Consider the following 18,039-nt stretch of genomic DNA (forward strand, 5'->3'; position numbering starts at 1 on the left):
CCCGTGTCCCTGCTCCCGGTGCCTGGCTCTCCGGCCGGGCAGTGCCCGCGTTTCTTCTCCGCCGCTGCCGCCCCTCCCCTCCCCTCCGGCCCGGCCCCCGCAGGAGGCGGCCGCTCCCTCCTTCCCTCCCTTCCTTTCCCTCGCTCCGCTGCCGGCCCGCGGGCGGCTCGGCGGCCATGCGGGCGGTACAGCCGCGCTCCCGGCAGCAGACCCTGGCCCTGCGGCGGCAGCTCGTCGGGTGAGTGCTGCGGGAGCGGGAGCGGGGCCGGGGCCGGGGCTGGGCGGGCGCTGCCGCCAGACGGGGCCGGGAGCGGGGCCGAGGCGCGGGCCCCGCCCGGCGGCAGCGCCATCGCGCCCGGGCTGCCCGGGAGGCAGCGGCAGCGCCGGAGCGCCGCGCCCGCACAGCCCGGTGCGCTGCTGTAATTAACAGGAATTAGCCTTTCTTAAGGAGGGGGATTACGAAACTGCGCTGTAAAACCCGTATGATACCGAGGGCGCCTGTTTAGAGACTAAAGTGCTTAGAAAGCGGTTTCTAAGGAGGAGGCACGGCTGGGGCTGAGGCCGTGCTGGGCCAGGCAAGATTCTGGCTCAGCCACTATTATAGCCCGTCTTTCAGGAAACTAATTATACCAAAACCGTGATGGAATTAACAACAAACATCTGTTCTCTTTGACAGAATGAGGGACAAGACTCAGTTCTAAACTTCTCATTACCGGTGGTGTTTCAAGCAGCCTAAAGAAAGTCTTAATTCTATAGACAATCACCAATTATGGCAACACAACTCTTTTATTTAACTGAGGGAATATTTTCGTACCATATATATTCAAATCCAAGGCTACTTTTATGTGCTGTGTAATTACAAAAGTTGGGCTGAAAGTAAAAGCTGAAATTAGAATTACGCCAGTTACATGCACCTGAAAAATATTACACTGGGTATCAAATCTTTTTCCAATTGATTTGCCCTTCCACGGGCAACAGAGACCCAGCCTCTGCAAGCACTTTCTCAGCATCTTTTGAACAGTTAGGAGAAGCTTAGAAAAACTCCCAACTGTTTTGCCAGCTCACAGAGAAAGTATCAAAATACCTGCTGGGAGGGATAAGATAATGAAGCACTTTCTTACTTCACCATTGTCCTTTGTCATCCATTTGACAATGGCTTTGTATTTAGTGTCAAATTATTTCTGAATAAGCCATCTTTTACTAAATGAAGTGTGGAAGTTTGGCATTCCCCTTCAGTCTCAAATCTCTGCAACTCCTACTTAGGCAGATGTGTTTCCATTTTACTTGTTTGGCAATTCATTTAAAAAGTGAAACAAAACAAATGCACTTAAGTAAAGCCAGCCTAATAAAATAACTCAGTGTTCTAGCTACGGTTAGTGAAGCTGTAGCAATCACCTGCAGCAAACTATCTGGAAAATCAGAACCTTGGCAGGAATAGCAAGAACATAGAATCATAAAAAGAACATAGCACAAGGTAAGAGACACTACAGAACAAAAAGGGCAGACAGCACAGACAGTAAGGAATTGCAGTTAAGACAGGATGAAACTATAGAGGTGAGTCCTACTGCTTTGGCTAGACCCTTGAGTAGGATTTTCAGGTTTGGGGTGAGCTCTTTTCCTTTTAATCTAAGAAAATCTGAGTACAAGGCCTTTGGTTTAAGGGCCAAAAGCAGGGTAACTGTGCCAGCAAACAGGAGAAATGTTTTTTACCAGTAGGATAAATTAAACTCACTAAGATATTTTGCTTTCTGATGCTTCTCATAGCTCTTCCTGCAAGCTGTTTTTTCCTCATGATCCAGTGAAGATCACGAAGGCCAAGGGCCAGTATATGTATGATGAGAATGGGAGACAGTACCTTGACTGCATAAACAACGTGGCTCATGGTAAGCTAAAGTCATGGCACTGGATGTTATTTGATGCTGTTTTTTTAAGCAGAACAAAGAACAAGCAGTACTTTTACTGTGTTTGCACTGTGCTGGGGGAGGGGGTGTTTAATTGGAAAAGTGGAAGGAAACTTTCTTGAGCGTGTAGTTTGGGGAATTACAGTGTTCTTGAATTTGGGTGTGTGAATGTGCTTTCCAGACTTGCTTCCTGTCCTGTCTTCCTAGAAATGTGTCTAAAACATAGAGATTTTTTTTCCATGGAAACTCAAGTAAAGCAACTCACTGTAAAATGAACAAGTGACATTTTGATGGTTTTATAAAAGTTACTGGGAAGTGTACAGTCACAAAACCACTATGTGCTCAGTGTGGTGCCTTAATTGTGTATAATTAAGTAACTGCTGCTTTCTTACAGGATTTGAAATCTCTCTAACCTAACCCCTACCCCAGGGCTAGTAATTCTTTGATATTAAATCTTACCTGCACCTTCTCAAACTCCTGAACTGTGGCAATGCCTAAATCCAAGCATCAAATCAGACACTATTTGTTTTAGCAGATCAATTTCCAGTACTAACTACAAACCTTATATACAGTAGGAGGCAATTTCAAACCTTCTGAGGAGCACAAAAATGTTTTTACAAGATTGTTAAGGCCCTACTGATAATATCTCTGTACTATTAGAGAAATGTAAGTGTTAATCTACCATGTGCATGAATTAATCTACCATGGGTAATGTGAAGAACTCTCAAAGCACTCTCCACATTCTCTTGCAGTTGGACACTGTCACCCTGATGTAGTAAAGGCAGCCCATGAACAGAATCAGTTGTTAAATACAAATTCTCGTTACCTTCATGACAACATGGTTGATTATGCAGAGAGACTTTCAAAAACACTACCTGAGAAATTATGCATCTTCTATTTTTTGAATTCTGGGTAAGTTGGATACATTAAAATTGATAGAGGGGCTTTACTAGGTATATACAGACAAGGACACACTTTCTTATCAACAACCAGTTTCTGGTGTGGATGTCTACATACTGATAAAAACATGGGTCTGGTTCTGCAGGCTCTCGAACTGGGAACTAAACTTGTGCTTTATTTAAGAAGAGTTTTATTCTATTTGTAAGACCTTGGACCTCAAAACAGTAATGTAAATATTTGCTGTATTAGTTTCTTGTCTGATTTGTCTTCTGACTTGACAGTTATTCTCAAAATTAAATGTACCAATGCATTGCTTCTGTTGGGGGCGGGGATGGACATATTCTTAAGCAAACTTCTTCTGGAAGAAAAAAAAAGAAAAGCCAAATTGTTTCTCAGAAAGTAGTTCCTGTACTCAGTAATTCCTGTGCTCTGGCTTTTTAAGATGGATTCTGTTCTGATGAACAGGCCTACCTAGTGAGTGCTGATTACTGAGGAATTTGTGCATAATATGCAGCAAGTTCTGTCTGTTCTCTGCACACACAAAGAGCAGTGCAAGGGAAGTTAGCTTTCAAAACTCAAGATATCCACAATGAAACAATTGCTGAATTTTTCCATTGTAGGTCTGAAGCCAACGACCTTGCCCTGAGACTGGCACGGCAGTACACAAAACACCAGGATGTGATTGTTTTAGACCAGTGAGTACATTGGCATTTTGGGGGTACAAGGCTCAGTTTTGGTCAGAGCATTTCTGAAATCTTCCTGTAGTAGAAAGACTGTAACCAGGAAGCTGAGGGAAATAATTTTTCCCTCTCTTGAGTGTTTGCCAGCCCAGCCCTGAGAGCTGTGGTTGGGCTCTCCAGTCAGTACTGGACAGCTGTTGCACACTGCAAGGAGGGCCCATCAGTGACCTGCAGTGAGAGGGGCTGGGTTTGTTCTGCTGCAAGGGACAGCCTGATAAATCTCACTGCAGCTACAACTGTCTCATGGAAGGAGCAAAAGCATGGGAGCCAGCTGTGAAGATGTATGGTGACAGGAAAAACTACCTCAGATGTAAGTTAAAACCTGAGGAATTTTGATAAGACATAGGAAAAAATGTCTTTCACCATGAATGGAGTCAAGTATTAGAACAGGATGCCTACAGTCACTGGAAACTCCATTGCTGGAAGATATTCAGAAATAGGCCCTTCCCATTCTGCAATCTTGTGATACTGCTCAGGTCTTCCCTGCTGTGATTCCAGTCACCAGTGGCAAGTCCTGTCCCTCTGAATCCTTTATATGAAAAAAAAAAAAATCCAAGTAGTACTAAGCTTATTGATAGAAAAGAAATTGCAGAGCTGTTCTCAGCTAAAGTTAGTGAATTTCCTACCAGGTGATAGCAGCTGGCTACTTTGTACTATTTGGAATGCTAATACTAAAGAACTCTTGATACTGAGGAAATTACTGTTTAGTTCTGCCAATTGTTTTTTAAGTGCTTACCATGGACATCTGACATCTTTGATTGACATAAGCCCATATAAATTCAGAAATCTAGAAGGACAAAAGGAATGGGTCCACGTGGTATGTACTTCAGCCTATACTTATCAATTACTTGCCAATTGAGTGAAGTTGTTTTTATGCTATATTGAATGTAGGATATTATTTCTTTGCATAGGCTCCTGTTCCAGACACATACAGAGGACTTTATAGAGAAGACCATGAAGATCCAGTAACAGCCTATGCTGATGAAGTAAAAAATATTATTGAGCATGCACAGAAGAGAGGCAGAAAGGTAAGATACCATTTCCTTAACTGTTTGTCTTGTCTTAGAAATGAATGTGCCTGACTGCAAGTGCAATTCACAGTTACTAAACTAAGTGGGATGGACTTGTCAAAAAGGTCACATTAATAATCAAAAACCATCTAAGGACAAAGAGCTTGCTCCACAACTTTCTGTATTGTGTTCAAACATTATATGCTGTGTTTTAGATTGCTGCATTTTTTGTTGAATCTCTACCAAGTGTTGGTGGTCAAATCATTCCCCCAGCAGGATATTTTCAGAAGGTTGCAGAGTAAGTGGTCATTCATTATCTTCTTTAACTTAATATATTTGATAAATAGGTAATTCTCTGCCTGCTGTATATTACAAAGCTTGACAGGTAGGAAATTACCCAAACCTTCATGTTAGAATGTGAACTTTGTATATGGCAAAGATTGCTTATAAACACACAGTATGCAGTATAGCCTTGTATGTGTTTGTTTCCTCAAAGTTTGCAAAGTAACACTTTCTGCATGCTCCTAAACAATAAATGCTATGTTCTCTTTCCTTTAAAGAGACAATAAAATCTGTTTTCTTACAGGCATGTGCACAAGGCAGGAGGTGTATTTATTGCTGATGAAATTCAAGTTGGCTTTGGCAGGGTTGGCAAGCACTTCTGGGCATTCCAGCTTCAGGGAGAGGATTTTATACCTGATATTGTCACTATGGGGAAGCCAATAGGAAATGGGCACCCACTTGCTTGTGTAGCAACAACAAAAGAAATTGCAGAAGCTTTTGCAGCCACAGGAGTGGAGTATTTTAATACAGTAAGTAAACAGCTGCCCACTTCTGTAAAGGAGCCTAAGGATTAAATCAGATACTCATGGTGTGTTTGTATTGGTATTTACCACACAGTAACTAAAGAGGAACTGTGTCACTGTACTATTTCTGTTTCTAGCCTGTGACTATGTATTGGCTCCATCTGATCAAAGTAATAATGTGCTCCTTGTATCACTGAGGCTACACTTTCAGTGACATGATTTCATCTTTCTTCCCTTTCCATGTCTGTGTGTTCCTTTCCTGGGCTCAGTTTGGTGGGAACCCTGTTTCATGTGCCATTGGATTAGCTGTGTTGGATGTAATTGAGAAGGAACACCTTCAGGCTCATGCCACAGAGGTAGGCAGCTTCTTGATGAAGACACTCAAGGAGCAGCAAATCAAGCATCCCATCATTGGTGATGTCAGGTATCAGTGCCTTATTTACATTTTTGGCAGCTTTCTCTTGGTTCACTCAGTCCAATCCAACAGATGTTGTTTTGAAAAATTAATTAAATTTTGTGTTTCAGTGAAAATAGCCTCCTGTACAACTAAGTAAAACCAACTTGAGCTTATCTGAAGTCTCATATACTTTGCCACTCTGGGCCACTACTGTTTTATTAATTTATTAGCTGCTAAAACTGTTGAACTGCTTCAACTGCTACTGTTCAAACTGCTGTTTGAAGTCAAAGTTCAAGTGCACAGGGTACAGAAGTGATGAGCTAGATGGAAAACATACTTAACATCCTGTCCTGCTCTGCCAGGGTGTCTCTATTACCACATTTCTTCAGAACAGCAAAACTTTCTTCTAACAGTAGCCAAACATCAGGTAAAGGTCTGGTGTTAAAAAACTCTTTTTTTCAGTTCACTTGTACTTCCTTCCTCTGACACTGACAGACTGAGTGCTTTTATTTCTTTTACAGAGGTTGTGGCTTATTCATTGGAGTGGACTTAATCAAGGACCAAGCAGAAAGGACTCCAGCCACAGCAGAAGCAGAGGAACTAATAACAAGGTACAGGACTTGCTAAAACACAACCAGCTGGCCAAAAGTGAAACCAGTCAGTGTAGAAAGTGTGACATCCTGCAGGCTGGTGTTGCAAGTTTTCCTGAGCTACATGCAAAGGAAGATGTAATTCTGTTATTGCTCTTTCCAGACTTAAGGAAAAATATATTCTACTGAGTACAGATGGGCCAGGAAGAAATGTGCTGAAATTCAAGCCCCCGATGTGTTTTAATATGGAGGATGCAAAATTTGTTGTGGAGACAATTGACAAAATACTAACAGGTAAAAAATGATCAAAACTCTCAAAAACAGTGGGTGGTTCTGAACTTTCTTGAAGACAATGCTGAGCTACTGAGCCAGATTTGGAGCAAAGATGGTAAATGCTGAGCACACAGCCTTCCCTTCTCAGTTATTCTGTGAAGTTCTCCAACAAAACTACTTCCTCTGCAGATGCATGTGCTTTTTAAAATAGCTTTGCTCTGGCTGAGGTTTGAGTGTTTACCTTATCCAAACAAGCACAATTTGTAAAATATGTCCTGTTCCTGAAAGCTGTAATCTATGTGCTTTTGCAACTTAAGCTTTTTATACAACTTCTATAAACTTAGCATTAAGAAATGTGTAAATTATGTCACAAAGTCATGGCTTTTCTAAGTTGTTTCTTATTCTCTCTTTAGATATGGAAAAAGAATGTCTGAGCCAAAAGAAAACAACTGTTTGTTCCACCTGAGCAGGTATTTACCTACAGCCACCCAGTACTATTTAAAAGCCAACTTCTAAACATAACTTCAGAAGTACTGTCAGAATAAAGCTTCCTCAGAGATGCTTTTACTCAAAGTTTGCAGGAATTTCTGGGAATCTCCAGGCATGGACCACACTTGTGTACATCCAGCATTCACAACTGCCCTCCATCAGTCTGACCCTCCCAGCAACACTGTGTGCATCACTTGTTGTAAGCAAGGGCCAGCATGTCCCAGACATGACTGTCTCTAGAGCATGCAAATGACTGCACATCCACACAAACAGAGTTTTTCTGCTTGCTGCTCAGTGCCTTCAGGCTCCACCTGCATAAACACTTCTCAGCAGATCTCCCCTTAAGTGTCATTTCAGGTTCACAGCTGGCATCTCATCCTTCGGGATCCATTCACCCCTAGACTCAAAAGTTTGTGGGTATCAGAGTAAGATTGGTCTTGTTAAGTCTTCAAAGCCTTGTTATGTCTTCATCTGTTGAGGTCCCTCAGTAGGTTGCCAAGAGAACATCTAGCTGCAACTCAGTTTGCTGCACACCCATGAGCACAGTGTAACTCACAGTTAACACCTTGGTAACAACACCCTTTGTACACTTGGTACTTCTCCAGACTTCTCTGACTAAAAGACACCCACAGGTTTGGTAGAACTCTGGATAGCTGGGCAGGAGTGCACCTAATGTGGTCATTGTGAGCAGTGTAATCACTGGTGACCTCAACCACCAGGAGATGCACAGTGCTATGGCCCTGAGCTAAGGAGAAATATGGTTTTAGTTCAATGTATATTAGTATAGCAGGCACAAGAGAAATGTGTTAATATTTTATTTAGCAAGTTAATGGAAAGACATACAGCTGTTTATACTACTTATTCTTAGGAACAGAAAGATTACTGAACAGTGCCAGTGCAAATTAGAGGCCTAATGACTTAATGTACTTATCTGTGATCTAAACTAAGCAAGAAAAATGCCTTTATTTTCTACAGGAAACCAAGAATGCAAAAAGCCTCTTACTAAGTACAGTACTAGTAAGACACTTACATATAATGTAAGCGAAAGTGAGGCAATGAAGTAATTTCTTTTAATGATACTTTTACAAAAAAACCCATAACATTATTTTCTTTCCATAGGTTTCAAACAATGTTCAAGATCTACTACTAAGAAACATTATTCTACTATAATAATGCACATTTAATCTTCATCCTAGCATGTCTTAGACCAGATAAGTCACCTCTGATTTTTTCTGTTTTCATTTATCTTGTTTTTAGTAAAAGCTCTAGGAGAAATAAATTTTACAAGAGCTTGTCTCAACTCTGGCAGTGTGGAATTAGCTTTTATTTAAAACTGCATATCTAAAACTGATTCTAAAGGAGGATTTTTCTAATGGCCACTACAAAAGACATTTGCTAAATTTGTGTACTTTCAGGTTATGACTTTTTCAAATCAGGATGAGCCAATGGGTGTTCTGATATTTTCAAGTCTTCAGCTATCTTTGCAAACACCATTCCAGGTGCCAGTACACCCAGTCCTTCCCAGGACTCTGTTGAGTTTCAGCAGCCAGTGTCAGAACAAGGTCCCTAAGTAGCACTGTATTCAACAAACACTCTCAAGCCACCAGTTAAAGTCAAAAACTTCAGTTCCAAATTCCTGACATCAAACACATGAGGGACAGACAGCTGAGGGCTATGGCTCCCAAACCACTTCTTACAAACACAGTCTGTCCTCGAGAAATACCCAAATAGGATTAGTAAATTAAGAGGAGTTTACAGCCATAAGCAACAACCTTGTGTACAAGCCTTCACTTTCACCAGGCAGTTCTTTGTATCACAAACTTTTCATGCAAAGAAGAAAGGGAAAAGCCAGCTCTGCATTTAAGTACCAGTATCCTCAGTTCCTGCCTAAGGCCACATCACCTGGTAAGGAAGCATTACCTGAGCACCTACTTACAAAAACCACCACAAAAACACCAGCTGACAAACTCCTGCTAGGACACTACCAGCCACAAGGCCTGCAGCACTATGGCCCTGCTACCATGCAGCTTTCCCACTGGAGGGCCAAGTGCTTGCTAGAAAAATATTCTGCTACCCCTTATTTCACAGAAAAAAAAATATTCCAAGTATGTAATAAAGTATTTAAATTTTAAATCTTGAGACATTAGTACTTCTAAATACTGTACTCATTTGTTTCAGTGATCTGCTGGTTTTTTATTTGCATGAAGTTGGGCTGGAGGTTACATGGTCCAGCTGTAAAATTGCCAACTATAAGATTTAAAATCTGATTTTTTTTTTCAATACTGAAGACTTACACCTAACACTAGAAGAGTCTTACAGACTTCTAAACTTACAAGCTAGTTTTTCTTTTCAAGGACAACCAGCAGGGAGCAGCAGATTATAGTCCATGCAGAAATAGCTGCATCCCTTGATAAAAAAACTGCAAAGGTCACTAGTAACATGTGTTTGTTTCTTGTCTTAGTTACTTGGTTTGATTCCACTTGCAGGTGTTACTTGTTCAAAGAGAATTTGTTACAAGAAAAAAAAATATTGCCAGATTTTAGCTTTAAAAGGAGATTACTATCAAATTGATCACTGCAACAAAGATTAGAAGTTTACTTTGTGCAGTAGAGCTTGCTACTTATAGTCTGCAACAAGACAGGCAAATCACATGACAGTTATTGCCTTAAAATAGCAGTAAACTAACAGTAAAGTCAAAAAAGGAGAGTATTTCTAGCTGGTCACATCTCTAGAGAAAGAGATGTTTTTTCCACCCACAACTGCAGTGGAAGTTCCTTTAGCCTTTTCTATTATACAAAAAGGCTGCAAAAATTCAGACTTTGCATTGGTAATTGAATGTCTGTCCAACCTGCCTGTCAAGGCAGGTATATACAGCCTATTAACAACTTGCAGACAAGTCTCAGACTCAAGACAGTGAAATATGGAGGAAGTGCAGCCAGCTTCTTGCACACCTCTCAGCTCCCTCCTGCAATGCTGTCCAGACTCCCAAGCCCTGACACCTGCAGCTCTGGCTCCTCCTAGCAGAGCCCAAAGCAGACACCAGTGCAGTCTCTCTGAGCCTCTGTGCCTGCCTAGAGCAGAGCCACCACCTCACCAGCACAGCCCCACCACAGCTGGGGCTCCTCACCTGAGCTCTCCTCCACAACCTCCAGGCACAAGTGACAGCAGGTTTGAGCTGCCACTTAAACTGCAAGTGAGCACAACTACCAACACAGCCTTCTAGTTTTAAGATTAAAAACATTTAAACACAACTCTTAATCTATCAAGGTACTGCCATGAACTAAGTTCTGGGAACAGGATACTGGTGTTTTACTAACACATGAGCTGAAGAATGGCACAAGACACTAGATTACGCCTTTTTTATTTCAAAAGCTAGGATAGCTCCAATATCCATGTCATGGTGAATCAGAACACATGTAAAATACCTTACAATACATTAGATTCCAAAAAGGTACCAAAAAGTACAGTAAAATTAACACTTCCATTACAGGAAATGTATGACACAAAAACAATACAAAATAAAAAGGTGGAAAGTGACACTGGTTCCCTAAGATGCATCTCATTCTGTACAACTGGAGTAATGCAGAGTCCATAGTTAACTCCAAGAGGCAGTCCCTAGATGCAGAGCTGCAGCTTTAGGCAGACCCTCAAAATCAGTTTCAGTTTAACCTATTAATAAAATCATTAATTAATATCTTCAGCAATGCTGAAAATTACACACCACACTGTCTAGACAACTAGTTATTGGTAAGTAATAAACATGTAAAACATTTCCAGGGAGCTCTTCCAAGTAAGATGCACATTTAACAGGCCATAGAAATTTATTGTAAAGTTAAATTTGGTACAGAACTGAAGTATCCATCTACAGCATTGTATACAAAACCTATGCAGTCATTTTCCAAAAGAGACCATGCCACTGCATACCTGAATAAGTTTGATCAATATGGCTTGTAGTTATTCTGATGACCACCACGTCTTGGTGTCTTCCCATAATTTGCACTGCCTTGACCTATGAACAAGAGAACAAATGCATTAAACTGCTAATTAGTTATGCTTGCTTATACCCAATACAGTTCTCTTTACTTACTGTAATCATAGCCTGGTCCATATCCATAATACCCATATCCTGAATAATCATAGCCTCCATAGCCACCATAACCTTGCTGATAGCCGTATCCTTGATTCCCATAACCCTGGTTCCAGTAATTGCCATAACCTTGATTCCAATTTTGACTTTGAGCTATAGAAGGGAAAACCATCCACAAAATCCCATTTTAGTACACACAACTTATTTAGAATGTGTCCATACTAAAGTAGTGTGTGTGGTACTTACCGCCGCCTCTTCCACCTCTGCCTCTTCCTCCATAGCTACCTCTTCCTCCTCCACTACTGAACTGTTGCTGCTGGTACACTTCTTTTGGCTGTGCTACCTTAATCTCACACTGCAAATAAAAAACAAGGAAGAGTCTGTCAAGTGTCTCAGAGCAGCACTGCCCCACCTGAGCACCTGGAGAAGCCAGAGGTTCCTCTGGAGGCAAAGGAGGTGTACGTGCTGTGCTGCTGGTCAGGTGAGCAGCACTAATGCAGGGACACCTGATTTACTGTGCCACCTGGGCAAAGGTGAGTCCCTGCCAGCCTTTCCCAGAGGCCACTGCTGGCAGGGCATTTTATCCTGCCTATTCCCTACCATCAGTTTCACCATGAAGAGGTGCTGAGGCCACCTCTCCTGCAGGAGCCACAAGGCTGCCCTGTCACCTGGCACAAGCTCCAGGACAAGGCTGTTGCTGTCAGACTGCTTCACCTGACCTGCACTGAATGAACAGGATTCTGAGAAATGCACAAAAAGAAGTTTTCCTGGCAGCCATTGTACACACTACATACTATGTGTGGATGGACTGTACCACACCCCTACCAACACCTGAAATCACCATTCATCAAATACTAACAGGTAAAAGCAACCAGAACTGACACTTCCAAGACAAGATTCCCAGGCTGCAGTTCAAGCTGTCAGCCAAGTGCCAGGTTCCTGGATCTGTGCACAGTCCAAGACTAAAGCTACTGTGCTGCAAAAGGAACAGCACCTGAGCAAGCCTGGCTTGGAGTTCTTTACCACAGGACCTTTAAGGTAATCTGCTTTTTATTATCTATGGCTAAAACACAAAAACAAGTCATAGATATGATACAGGGATTTCTCAGCTCTCTTGGCATTTAGGCATTCATCTCTCCTGAAAACAAACTTCACTTCTAACCAGTGACTTCCCCACTGCATTAGGTTTGCCAAAATTTGTTCTGTATTGTGTCAAGACCAGTTTTAAACCAAAACCAAGTCAGTGTCGGACAGTATGGCCCAGTGTAATGAAGTCTGAAGTTATGTGGTCAGCACAGGCCTCAGGGAACAGGGACACCTCGAGCCAGTACACCTCATTTGCCTCCAGTCTCTCTGCAGCTGTTGATCCATGAGTCTCTCTCCATGAGCAGTCAGCTGGTCAGAGCACCTCACACCACCCTTACAGTAGCTCCCATAACCAGCTGACCCAGCATAAATTTCCTCAAGTGTACATTCACTCCCTGGATCCTTGTAGTGGGTTTACATGATAAGGTTTTGGTAGCAGGGGGGCTGCAGAGGGGCTCCAGAGAGAAGAAAGCAGAAGCTGTCCCCCAGCAGACAGAGCCACTTTCAGCCAGGTGCTTGCAAAATTAGGCATCTGCAAGGCTTTAGTTTATGCAAGTGCTCTGTGCTGAAAATAGGCATCTACCTGCTGGAATGGCTTACCCTGCTACACAAACCAATTTCTCCACATCTATTTAATGAATGCAATTAGATACTTAATATACAAAAGGCCCTAAAATCCAGCAATGAAAGCCACAAGTATTGTCAAAGAGCTTTGGTAGCCTCTGTGATAAAACTTAGGGCAAAACACTGCTATGGTAAAATTCAAGCTGTCCTTATTGCAAATTCAGTACTTTGACACAAGGGGTCTACAAAAGCCTTTTCAGGTTACAGATGTAGAGGTATAATCCTTGGACACAGTGTTACAAGTCAGAGTTTGTACCTTGCTTCCACTGACGTTATGGAATTTCTTCTCCAAAACCTTCTTCACTGGATCCTCTTCCTTGAAAGTGATGAACACAAAGCCCCTCCTTTTGTTGGTCTTTGGATCCATTGGCAGTTCAATAGCTTCAATCTGAAGATGTGAAATACTATTTTCAGACTCATGCTTTAGATGAACAGTCAAATGCACAGAAACTGGGACAGCAAAACTGTAAATTTTCTCTTTATGCACATTATGCAACACCAAAATTGCAAGCTTCTCTATGCTAACAGTGGCTTTCAGATCCAAGATTTCCATTTTAAAACTCTTCAAACTGGTGTTAACATCAGCTAAAATGCTTTGAGTTCAAGACAAGAGTCTCTAACTAGCAATGGAAGCACCTAGTGCAGGAAGTGCCACCTTTGCTCTCAAGGTGGGAAACTTCTGGATGTTACAGAAGGGTTGATACATCTGAAGTTAACTTACTCTGAAACTTGCAAATTATTAATAAACTACACAGAAACTGGAGACTATACTTTCTGAGTTCACAAAGATACCATTACACACCTCTCCAAACTCTCCAAAGTATTCCCTGATTTTCTCTTCTGTAGCTTCTGGATTTAGCCCACCAACAAATATTTTCTTCACTGGATCCTTTTTCATTGCCATGGCCTTCTTGGGATCAATTAGTCGTCCATCTAGTCTGTGTTCTTTCTGTTCCAGAACCTAAAAGACAATTTGGTATGATTAACTCAAGCTGAAAACTTTCCCCTAGAAATTAAAGATCTACAATATTTATCTTAAATTCACCTTTTCAACACTCCCAGGTTCTTTGAAGAGAATAAATCCAAAGCCTCTGGATCTTCCTGTGTTAGGGTCCATCTTTATCGTACAGTCGGTTACCTCACCAAATTTGGTGAAATAATCTTTCAAGTCTTTTTTGCTTGTATCCCAACTGAGGCCACCAACAAACATCTTCCTGAAATTTCAAGGAGAGAAGAGCTATTCAGATTCAGGAAGCACTGAGAGAACAGGCCATGCAGTAAGAGGCTCAGTGGTACACACCTCAGCAGCATTGTCAGAACAGGACTGTCTGTCCCAGTGCAACACCTGCACCTCGTCAAAAGCTGCTGATATTACAGAATGCACAAGGGTGGGCTTCTCCCCCTCTTTTTGAGGGAATGCCACAATGCACCCTACTATTGTTTAGGGTAATACAAAAATTAATAAGAATAGCCTGAAATATTCCTTGCCAGTAACTTCTGTTCTTAATGAAAGTATTCTAGAATTTGCAAGAAAGCAGTATTGATTATCAAGTACTGCCAACTCAGATTTTGCAAAGAACTTAGGGTCATTCCTAAGACTCTGAAAGCATTCAGCAAAGAATAAGGTATCAAAAGCAAAGTATTTGACGTCTCTTAGGTTTTGGTTAAAGAGCTGTAAAAATTTTAGTCCAGGTATCTGTGACCTCCAATAACATTCACATACAACAGTTGGGACTTTGGACCTGCCTTAACCACTGTGTTGTGCACTGCTTCCTGCTTAGTTACTGACTCGAGTTCTGTCTTCATCTGTACTACAGGAGTCTCTCCATCCTCAGTTTTAATTCCAAGTGGGTGGATACAGTTCTTCCCTGCCCACTTTCCCATACAAAATACCCTCTGAAGGAGGATATCTAGCTCAAAGAACTAAATTCAAGGCACAATACAAAAGTGAAGCTAACAAACAAAACAGTGATAGCAGGCAATAAGGCATTTTTCAAATGCTTTACTTCAAATGAAAACATTAATAACATGGCTGCATTTTCTATTTTCATAGTTTCCAAGGTAACAAAGCTTTTAAAAGCATTCAAGCCTTTTTATCTAACTATAGACTGAAGCAGTTCAAGTTGTCATTACTCTTGTTTGGAGGTAACCTAGATTGACACTGGAAGGTAGCAGCACTTCAGAAATGAAACTATGCTTAGTTAAAATCGGCTTTTGGTGTTTATGTGTAACTTTGCAACAATGGGCATCTGTTTATGTACAAGAGGCAATTGGGGGGGGGGGGGGTCCCTTTTTTATTGAACTGGGTGAAACCATCCCCTTTATCTGCTGAAGTTTTCTCAGCAGAGCAAGCCGTGCACTCCCGGTGAGTGCAGCAGGAAGCACCGGGCCCCAATAGAGCGTGTGCTTCCTGCAGCCATTACAGCAGAGCCCTGGAGGAGCGGCCTAGGGAACTTATTCACCCTTCCGACACCAGGGCAAAGAAAGGGGCTTGGGGATTCCTTCCCATCCCAACAGCTGCCTGTGGCTGCTCTAACCTGTACGGACTGACAGCACACCCTGTCATCGCTGACCACACTCACAGAACAATCAAGATATGGGGGATGACAGGAATTTGTCTGGAGGCAGCTTTGGCTGCTCTATGGCATTGCCACATGCTAGACTCACCTCTCACCACAGCACTATGTGTTACACTTTGCAGTGCTTTGTTTTGTAACTGGAAAAACCGATACCTAATTTAAATAACACAGTAGTTAAAACTTTTGAACCTTTGAAACTGAGACAAAAAAAAACGGTATTTGGATTTCCCTTCATAGGTCACAAACTGGACAACTGCACCCTTAACACGAAGTCATATTTCCCTCCTGAGTGTATTTGTGCAGCTAAACTGAAGCTTATTTTAGCTCATAACAAAACACTGTAAAATCAGTGCCTTGGACAGCACTACATTTTTCACATACGTCAATCCCTCTGAATAAGTGCTTTTCTAAGAAGTTTCATTTCATACCGATTTGGGGCTGAAGCTTGTCACCTCCTGTTTATGAAAGGAAAATACATCACCCTTTTTTCAGCACAAAATACTAGAAACGTTAAAAAAAATTCGTACAGAGCTAAAAGCCTAGTTCATAATCCTTGTAGTGTGTGCAAAGAGTACATCCGGCCCCAGCTCGTGGGAAGCTTGTGCAAGTGTTACTCGTTCCTTTATAGTCAAAAATCTATTGCACTGGCTTCAGCGCTCTGTTTAACCGAAGGGATCTGACCCTCAGGTTCAGAGCTCAGCGGTAACAAAGGGAGTCCCAATTAAATACATGGAGTAGCCCGAATAACAAAGAACTGCTTGAGAAATAGCCAGGTAATATTCGTGTCATTTACGCGTGTTTATGAACAGACCAACTACGATAGGAAAGAAATTCCTCTTGTATACACAAGAATTCCACCACCAAAGCACAGCGAAACTACACCGAGTCCTCCAGAAATCCCTTGCAAGACTTAAGGCAGTTTCTGACAATGCTGCAAAGTAGCACACCAAAATAGCTCTTACCGATTTAAACACACCGCGCATTATCTCAATCGTGCTGGTTTTCCTTTTACTTCCCTTAAAAAATACTTAAGGTTATCAACGCCGCCTTCCAAGGCCAGGATTATTTTATACGTGCTTTACACAAAACATTCACATTTCCACCGACGCCAGCGGCGATGGGCCACGCGATCCCCGCAAAGTTTGAGCCAGCCCCCCTCCCCCAACAGAAAGCAACTCCTTCCATCCGCCCCTTTCGCTAAAGAGGGAAAGGATGAAGAAAACGCGGGAGAGGTAAATCCCCTTCCATTTTCCAGCGTGAGACGGCAACAGCCCCGCTCGGCGCCCCTCCCCCAGCCGCCACATGGCGCCAACAAAAGGCAGCGCCAGAACAAAGGAAGCGCTGGTGCTGCAGGGCCCCGGCTCGGCGGGGCCGCTCCCGCCGCCCTCCCGAGCGGGGCCGGGGGCGCTGCCGCCGCAGGGCCGCGCCGGGCCCGGCGCTCCGCACATGGCGCCCGCGCTTACCCCGCGTCCTCCTCGTTCTTGCTGGCGTTGATCTGATCGCCCTCGGCCCCATTCTGGCTGGCGGCCGTGCCCGCTGTTCCCGCCGCCGGGCCGGCTCCCGCCGCCGCCGTCGCCGCTCCCGCTGCTCCTGCCGCTCCCGCCGCCGCAGCGGCCGCGCCGCTCTCGGCCTGCTGCTCCCCGGCGCTCTCGGCCGCTTCGTGCCCGTTCTGGGTGGCGCCGGCCGCCAGCTGCTGCTCCGCTTCCGACATGGTGCCCCGTCCGTAGAGGCAGAGGGTCGAGAGACGCCTGCGAGAGACGAGCGCGGGTCAGCGCGGCGGCTCCTCCCCGGCCGGGCCGGTCTGATCCGGTCCGCTCACACCCCTCCCCCTTCCCGCCGCCGCCATCCCGCTCGTACTCACTTTTAAAATCCGCTCCCGATAAAACCCGGGCTGACCGAAGTCTAATTAAAACCTCCCCGGCACTGGCGCTGGAGCCGATCCCGCTCCCCGCGGCTGCTCCGCACCGGCCCCACCGCCACCGCCGCCTCCCCCTCAGACACGTACTCGGGCCCGCGCCCGCGACGCGTGGCCGCCTTTATACCGCCGGAGCCTGCGCCACACCGCAACAAGGCGCGTCCTGATTGGATGTCGCCGCCTGTCACTCAGGAGATTCTGCTCTCGCTGCTGGCTGCCCTGCCGCGGTGGGCGGGGCCACGCGGGGAGAGGCGGGCGAGGCGCGACCGGGAGTTGCCGGCGGGGCCGGGCGGGATCGGGAATCGGGATTGAGGCCGCGATCGGGGATCGGGATAGGGAACGGGGATCGGGATTGGGAACGGGGATCGGGATCGGGGCCGCGCTCCCAGCGAGGTGCGGGTTGGGCCGCGGCGGAGCGGGCCCGCGGTTCCGCACGGAGGGTCCGGCTGCGGCCGGAGCGCTGGGCTGTGCTCCGAGTGCCGGCCCGAGGTGTGTTACGGGCCCTGGTTCAGTTACTCCAGGAGCGGAGGTTTGCTTGATGATTCCAGCTCTGCTGGTTTTGCAACCGAGCGGAGCCAGAGTTTGTTGTTTTTAAACTTAGCTTTGGATATTACATAACTCGGGGCTGGAGCGCTGAGCACG

At 44.1% G+C, this 18,039-nt stretch overlaps 2 protein-coding genes across 8 annotated transcripts in view; one reads left to right on the top strand and one right to left on the bottom strand.

Annotated features, from left to right (window-relative positions):
• HNRNPAB (heterogeneous nuclear ribonucleoprotein A/B) overlaps positions 1-17,434 on the bottom strand; it is a 28,790-nt gene extending 11,356 nt beyond the window's left edge. Inside the window, exons 1-9 of one of the 6 annotated variants that reach the window (XM_058034599.1) lie at positions 17,344-17,434; positions 16,946-17,230; positions 13,949-14,117; positions 13,706-13,864; positions 13,160-13,291; positions 11,440-11,548; positions 11,194-11,346; positions 11,031-11,115; positions 10,452-10,775 (exon numbers count right to left, since the gene is read on the bottom strand). In XM_058034599.1, the coding sequence (XP_057890582.1) occupies positions 11,045-11,115; positions 11,194-11,346; positions 11,440-11,548; positions 13,160-13,291; positions 13,706-13,864; positions 13,949-14,117; positions 16,946-17,193 (1,041 nt within the window). In that variant the 5' untranslated portion in view covers positions 17,194-17,230; positions 17,344-17,434 and the 3' untranslated portion in view covers positions 10,452-10,775; positions 11,031-11,044. Of the gene's footprint in view, positions 1-10,451; positions 11,116-11,193; positions 11,347-11,439; positions 11,549-13,159; positions 13,292-13,705; positions 13,865-13,948; positions 14,118-16,945; positions 17,231-17,343 lie in introns of those variants that run through there. The other 5 variants (XM_058034597.1, XM_058034602.1, XM_058034596.1 and 2 more) reach the window with 5 other exon arrangements.
• PHYKPL (5-phosphohydroxy-L-lysine phospho-lyase) lies at positions 141-8,403 on the top strand. Of its 2 annotated transcripts, none has more exons than XM_058034594.1 (13): positions 141-238; positions 1,765-1,883; positions 2,654-2,813; positions 3,422-3,496; positions 4,271-4,358; positions 4,453-4,569; positions 4,767-4,849; positions 5,138-5,363; positions 5,627-5,781; positions 6,276-6,365; positions 6,508-6,638; positions 7,031-7,087; positions 7,192-8,403. In XM_058034594.1, the coding sequence occupies exons 1-12, from the start codon at positions 177-179 to the stop codon at positions 7,081-7,083; spliced, it is 1,359 nt and encodes a 452-aa protein (XP_057890577.1). In that variant the 5' UTR covers positions 141-176; the 3' UTR covers positions 7,084-7,087; positions 7,192-8,403. The 2 variants fall into 2 exon arrangements, with proteins under 2 accessions (XP_057890577.1, XP_057890578.1); XM_058034595.1 differs by having other exon boundaries at positions 8,226-8,403.
• Positions 17,435-18,039: the final 605 nt, after the last annotated feature.

The sequence above is a fragment of the Melospiza georgiana genome, chromosome 15 (genome assembly GCF_028018845.1).
Source record: "Melospiza georgiana isolate bMelGeo1 chromosome 15, bMelGeo1.pri, whole genome shotgun sequence".
Taxonomy (NCBI): Eukaryota; Metazoa; Chordata; class Aves; order Passeriformes; family Passerellidae; genus Melospiza; species Melospiza georgiana.

Bases quoted from the DNA above. Each gene is read 5' to 3' on its own strand.
- PHYKPL (XM_058034594.1), top strand. From the start codon at position 177: ATGCGGGCGGTACAGCCGCGCTCCCGGCAGCAGACCCTGGCCCTGCGG. The intron at 5,364-5,626 runs GTAAGTAAACAG...TCCTGGGCTCAG, and splicing joins GAGTGGAGTATTTTAATACA to TTTGGTGGGAACCCTGTTTC. The intron at 5,782-6,275 runs GTATCAGTGCCT...TTTCTTTTACAG, and splicing joins CCCATCATTGGTGATGTCAG to AGGTTGTGGCTTATTCATTG.